The 7,376-nt window shown below is 40.4% G+C and overlaps 1 protein-coding gene across 1 annotated transcript in view; it reads left to right on the forward strand.

Moving 5' to 3' along the window:
* Positions 1-7,376, forward strand: part of xpo6 (exportin 6) — a 122,173-nt gene that overhangs the window by 61,820 nt on the left and 52,977 nt on the right. Inside the window, exon 6 of the mRNA XM_078558752.1 lies at positions 6,613-6,722. Within this exon, the coding sequence (XP_078414878.1) occupies positions 6,613-6,722 (110 nt within the window). The remainder of the gene's footprint in view (positions 1-6,612; positions 6,723-7,376) is intronic.

Consider the following 7,376-nt stretch of genomic DNA (forward strand, 5'->3'; position numbering starts at 1 on the left):
CTCGCATTGAAATTCATATACCAAATTACTCATTTGTGTGATAGGCAGAATGTTGTTTTGCTTTGATGGCAGTGTCCTGTTAGTGGTGAATACCACTTGTGTTGCAGCTGCATAGTAGCAGCGTGAAATGGTTAGCTTCACGTGTTGCTCAAATTTTTGAGATCCCTTACCTTTCCAACGTTAATCTGAGGGAGACTGGGCACTTTTCAGGGCCAAAAGTGACAACCTTGGGCCCGTTCATGAGTTTGTGCGATATGCAACGCAAATGATCTGATCAGGATACCCGTTAACCACAGGATGCCTTTGGCGAATCCTATTTCAGCATCAAGCTTGCATGGTGAGCAAATGGCTCGGGCCCTTTTTACGAGGTTGTCAATAAGTCCAATCTTATAGCACGTTGAATTGTAAGAATGCCAGCATGTATATTGACCGGTGAAGGTAGGCTTGAAATAGACTGTGGTAGAGAACCTCCTGACAGATTTCTCAACAAGTACATCAAGGAAAGGGAGTTCATTTGCAGTGAAGCACTATATCATGGCAACCTCGACCCGCTACCATTGCGAGAATCAGTACTCGTTGAACTTATGAACTTGGCAACTTGCACTGCTAAGTTCAGTTTTAACGATGCCATGTACCCCCAAATAGATGGTGTTGCCATAGTCTCAGCTCTCGCAACCATTTTTGTTTGTTTCCGTGAGAAACATGTCTTCAATGGAATGACACCTTACCTCCTACCCCTTCCATATTTCCGATACATGGATGGTATGTTTGCTATATTTAAATCTGCAGCTGCATGTAATAATTTCCTTGCGTGTCTTAATGGACATTTTTAAAATGGAGCAGTCAAATGAACTCCCTTTCGTTGATGTACTGGTTGAGAAACCTGCCAGGAGGTTCTGTACAGCCTTCTACGACAAACCTACTTCACTGGTCAATATATTTGTTAGGATTTTTCCAGTTCCATGCACCGTAAGATTGGCCTTAACGGAAATCTCTTAAATAGGGCACAAGCCATTTGCTCACCATGCAAGCTTGATGCTGAAATAGGGCGCATCATAGGCATAAAAACAAAAAACTGCGGATGCTGGAAATCCAAAACAAAAACAGAATTACCTGGAAAAACTCAGCAGGTCTGGCAGCATCGGCGGAGAAGAAAAGAGCTGACGTTTCGAGTCCTCATGACCCTTCAACAGAACTGAGTAATATTACTCGGTTCTGTTGAAGGGTCATGAGGACTCGAAATGTCAACTCTTTTCTTCTCCGCCGATGCTGCCAGACCTGCTGAGTTTTTCCAGGTAATTCCGCATCATAGGCATCCTGCAGAATAATGGATACCCTGATCAGATTATTTTGTGCTTTATGTTGCCCAAACTGAGTTTGCACAATACAAAGCCATCACTTTCAGCCCTGAAAAGTGCCCAGTCTACCTCAGATTACCATGCAAGGGCAAGCTATCTCAAAAATTTGCACAACAGGTGAAGCTAGCTGTTTCATGCTGCTACTATGCTGTAGCAATGCCACCAACAGGGTGTTGCTGTCAAGCCAAAAAACGTTCTGTCTATCGCAAATGAGTATTGTGGTATATGAATTTCAGTCTGAATGTGATGCTAAGTATGTAGGCTGTACGTCCCAAAGACTGACAAGTCATATCAAATAGTGTGTTCTTTTTGCTGTTCGCAATAGGCAAGGTACAGACTGTACCCAACCAAGCCCATGCTTGCAAAACTCAAAACACAATGCCCAACATTAGATGCGATTCCGTGATTAGACAATGTTTGCAAAATAATCCTCAGTGTGCTAAGAATTACGCTAACAACCAATTTAAGATCATCAGTCGTGCTTGCAGTGTGGCACATTTGCATGCACTGCAAGCTACATATATTAATACACAAGACCCTGTTCATTGCAGAAAGAACATGTACACGCACATTGCGCCTGTTTCAACTAAACAAAATTATTGACGGCCATTCGCTGGTTCATTCCTCGGGGCAATGCCTTGACCAATCAGTCAAGCTTAATTTAAATTTCAAACAATACTTGGCAGTTAACTGTCAGTCACCAACTGGTGCATTCTCCATGGCAACTATTCTACCAATCAGAGTCCACTTGCAAACCAATCAGCACTCTCTTCTCATACAGTATAAATTTGTTGTTTCCCTGAAATTGGTATTTTTGTGATTCATCCTGATGAGTGCAAGGCAAAAAGCTTTGACAAAGACTGAGTTACTAATTTAGTAAGCAGTTAACTAATCACATTAGATAAGACAGACATGGCAGTGCAAGTGATGTGTAGTAATTGAAACATTTGGGAGTTTGTGGAATTCATTGTACTTCTGAACAACCAACCAACATTGGCTCAGAGTTACTGAGCTGGAGTCTGAGTTACAGATGGAGGCAGTCACACCTCTAACTTTAGAGTTGGTCAATAATCAAGAACAGAAGGATGTGACTGCAAGCCTGGCAGGCACAAGGCTCAGAATAAAGTGATGGAAGAGCCTCAGCCCTTGACTTTGACCAACACGTATGAGGTCCTTGCTACCTGTGTAGATGAGAACAAGGATTGCAGGATGGATGAGCAAACTTGGTACCGTGATGCAGGATGCCATTCAATTGGGGAGGGTGAAGAGGATTGTCGTGCTAAGGGACAGCATAGTCAGGGGGTTGATACTATTCTCTGCAGCTACGCCCAGAAGCTCCGAATGTTGTTTTGCCTGCCCGGTGCCAGGGTGAAGGACTTTCATTGCAGCTGAAATCAAATTTTGATTGGGACTGTGCAGATCTAGTTGTTGTCCATGTAGGAACGAGCAGTATAGGTAGAACTAGGAATGATGTTCTGCTGAGAGTGTTTGAGGAGTTAGATCACAGAATTGTTACAGCACAGGTGGAGGCCATTTGGCCCATGTCTGTACTGGCTTTCTGAATGGACACTTCACCTAGTGCCATTCCCCGTAACCCTGCACATTCTTCTTTTTGATGGAGCAGTCCCTTTAGAAGCTCAGTCAACAGCATAGTTTGCAAATTTTGTGGAATGTGCTTCAAATAGAGTAGCCTGCATGTTTTTGGATTTACACAGGTGACGGCAAACTAATACTGCAAATACTGACTCAAATTTTGGTTAGGTGCAGATTAAAACACACAACCTCAGATGTAGTAATCACGGATTTGTTACCTGAGCCACGCAGCGGTTGGCATAGGATCAAGCAAACTTTGAGAAATAAATGCGTTTGTTCAGGGTGGTCTGAGAAGGCGTTTTGATTCATGGGGCACTGATACATGTACTCTGGAAAAAGGGAGCCCTTCTGTTGGGATGGGCTCCACTTAAAACAGTCTGGGATCAGTGTCCTGGCAAATCGTATAACTAGGGCTGTAGACTTTAAACTAAAAGAGGGGAGAGAGAGTTCAGGTGAAAGGAGATTTAGAAATCTAAAGACAAGAGTCAAGGCAATAGAACAATGGAGTGATATGGGTAAAGACAAGCAGAATGGAACAGGAAGGACAGAGTGTTTTAATAATAGTGTATCAGCGAATAAGGTCCATGCAAATAATAGTTTAAAAATTAAAGGCCCTTTATTTGAATGTGCAAAACATTCTTAATAAGATATATGAGCCTGTGGCACAAATAGTGATAAATGGTTTAGATCCAGTGGCCATTAGAGATGTGGTTACAAGATGACTGAGGTTGTGAAATAAATATTCCAGTGTACACAGCATTTCAGAAAGATGGATCAAATGGAAAAGGGGGAGTAGGCTGAAAGTAAAGAATGACATAAGGATAGTGAGAAAGGATCTTGGTTCAGAAGATCAGGAAGTAGAATCAGTCTAGATGGAGATTAGGCATGTAATCAAGGGTCAGAAACGCTGGTGAGCGTAGATTATAGCCCCCCAAATAATGGTTATGCTGTTGGACAGAACATTAAGCAAGAAATAATTGGAGCTTGTAACAAAGGCAATCTAATAATAGTGGGGCGACTTTGATTCAGTCTATAAGATTAATCAAATTGGCAAAGATGACCTGGAAGATGAATTTGTGGACTGTTTTTGTATACTTTCCTGGAACAAAATGTTGTGGAACCAACCGAAGATAAAATTGTTTTAGATGTAGTATTGTGCAATGAAACAAAGTTAATTAGTAATCTCTTAGTAAAAGATCTACTGGGAATTGGTGATCAAAATATAATTGAATGCCATATTAAGTTTGAAAGAAACATATCCAGTCCCAAACAAGAATCTTAAAGCCAATTACGTTGGTATAAGGAGAGAGTTCGATAAGGTTGATTGTGTAAATAGGCTAAAAGGTATGGCAATAAAAACAATTAAAAATGAGCAACAAAATCATTCCATTTAAAATAAATAAATCTCAGCAAGAAGGATCCATTTGTGACTTACTAATGAAGTTAAGGTGCTATTAAGTTAAGAGGCTTACAATGTTGCAAAGAATATTAGTAAGATTGAGGGTTGGGAGTGTTTTAGAAACCAGGAAATGGTCACCAAAAAGTTGATGATAAAGAAGAAATAGAATGAGTATAAACTAGCCAGGCATATAAAGAGATTGTAAGAGCTTTTACAAGCATATAAAAAGGAGGAGAGTAGGTAAAGTAAACATCAGTCCCTTAGAGGCAGAGACAGGAGAAATTATCATGGTGGAGTGAGGAAATGATAGAGATATTAAGCAAGTATTTTGTTTGTCTTCACAGTAGAAGACACACGATACATACTGGAAATAGAGGGTAACTTAGGTGCTAAAAAGAGTGAGGAACTTAAGGTAACTAATGTCACCAGAGAAAAAGTGCTGGAGAAACGCAAGGGACTAAAATCCGACAAATCCTCAGGACCTGATGGCCTACATGCTAGGGTTCGAAAAGAGGTAACTGCAGAGATATGGTATGCACCAGTTATGATTTTCCAAAATTCCTTAGATTCTGGAATTGTCCCAGCAGATTGTAAACTAGCAAATGTAACACCACTATTGGTAAAAGGAAGGAGAGGTACAACAGTGAACTACAGGCCAGTTATTCTAATAAGTCATCTGGAATCTATTAGGAACTCTTAACAATGCACTCAAAATCGTAGTATGATCAGACAAAGGCAAAATGGTTTAATGAAAGGAAATCATGTTTGACAAATTTATTGGAATTTTTTGAGGACGTAACTAATAGGGTAGATAAAGGGGAACTAATATATGTAGTATACTTGGATTTCCAAACTACATTTGATAAGGTGCCGCACAAAGGTTAGTACACAAGATAGGGATTTGTGGAATTGAGGGTAATATGAATAAAGGATTGGTTAATGGACAGGAAGCTAAGAGTAGAGATAAATAGGACATTTTAAAGATGTCAGGCAGTAACGAGTGGAGTGCCGCAAGGATCAATGCTCAGGCCCCAGCTATTTACAATCTATTTATGATTGTCTTAGACGAAGGTACAGAGTAATGTATCAAAGTTCGTAGATGATAAGAGGCTAAGTGGGAAAGCAAGCTGTTGGGGCTAAAGAGGCTGAAAAAAGATATAGAAGTCAGTGATGGCAGATGGAGTATAATGTGGGAAAGTGTGAGGCTATTCACTCCATAGTTAGAATGGAAAAGCAGAATATTTTTTAAAAGGCGAAAAACTTGATGTTCAGAGGGACTTCGTACAAGGAACACAAGCTAGCATGCAGTTATAACAAGCAATTATGAAGTCAAATGGCATGCAGGTTTTTATTGCAAGAGGATATGAGTACAGGAATAAGGAAGTGTTGCTAAAATCGTACAGGGCTTTGGCGGGACCACATCTGGAGTACTGAGTGCAGTTTTGGTCTCCATCGTTAAGAAAAGTTATACTTACATTGGAAGTGGTTCACTAGATTGATTCCTGGGATGAGAGCATTGTCCTATGATGAGAAGCTGAGTAAATTAGCCTATGCTGTCTGGAGCTTAGAAGAATGAGAGGTGATCTCACTGAAATATACAAGACTTGAAAGAGCTTGACAGAGTAGACACAGATTATTTCCCCTGCCTGGGGATTTGAGAACACGGGCACAGTCTTGGGATAAGGGGCTGAGATGAGAAATTTCTTCACTGAGGGTTCTGTGTCTTCAAAATTCTCTACCTCAGTGGGTTGTGGATGTTCCATCATTGAATATATATATATATATATATATATATGGCTGAGATAGATTTTTGATCTGTCGGGGAATTGGGGAGCAGGCAGGAAAGTGGAGTTGTAGCTGAAGATCAGCCATCATCATATTAAATGTTGAAGAAGGCTCAAGGGGCTGTATGGTCTATTCCTGCTCCTTTTTCTTATGTACCAGCTATTTATATTAATGATAAATAACCTCAACCAGAGACTGGAGTGGAGAGAGCTTTACAAAGGACTGCTGGTACAGAAATAGAAAATTCTTTACCATAAACCTCAAAAATAAAACACTAAGTCCTGGTTAGTTTGGAAATGTTGGGGCGAGCTGGGATCCTATGGTGCAAAGGTTTCTCGTCATGTTACTGCTCAAAGTTTCTGCTAACTCACTTGCTACAGTGTGACCTGAAATTTGGCGTTAGATAACTTTGTTAATATTCTTACGTAAATGCTACACATAAGGGTTAGATTTTCTCAACAATATTTTTCTTTGCAGGTATTTTAGAGACCATTTGGGATAAAAACAGTGTTACAGCTGCTACTCCGCCTCCCTCCCCAACTTCAGGAGATAGTGGTAGGTTCTGTTTGGTTGAAATGCCTGTGATTTGGATATAACCAGCCTGATCACATGAAGGTGATTTGCATTAAACATACCAATTTTGATGCAAATATATTCATTCTGTAGGAAAGTGATGGTGCCATTAGGAAATAGAACACATCTATTTAAGATACTTAGTGATCTCAAGAAGTCTCAAATGAGGTAGAGAGCAGCCAGACTCGGAGTAAAACTCCACTGTAACTCAGCAGTGTCTGTTGACAACCTCAGGACCTTTTAACTGCACTGTCACAATCTTTGGTTTTTGCACTAGATTCATTGTTATTAATCACACACACAAGGGAACCTTGAATCGCCTATGACGAAGGGCAGAGTGCACTTTTCAGTTGTCAATATATAGTTAAATTATAGTAGGACTCGGACCATAAATGATCCGTGCTCCTTGTACAAATATCATGAGCCCCATCTCCTTTGTAGAAGACTGAAAAACACTCCTCAAAATAGGCTTGGCTTCAAACCAAGAACTGAATACCAAGTTTCAGACTCAGCTCAGCACACAGTCATTCAAGATTACTGCACAGCATAAAAAGCCTACCCATCCCAATATCAGCATAACTAAACTTCCTGCTGTGCCATTGGAATGTAGTGACACATGGCCCCTCTGGTCTTACAAGGAGTAATCTTCTTTCAAAGGCATGTTATGC

Source organism: Cetorhinus maximus, chromosome 15 (genome assembly GCF_964194155.1).
Source record: "Cetorhinus maximus chromosome 15, sCetMax3.hap1.1, whole genome shotgun sequence".
NCBI lineage: Eukaryota > Metazoa > Chordata > Chondrichthyes > Lamniformes > Cetorhinidae > Cetorhinus > Cetorhinus maximus.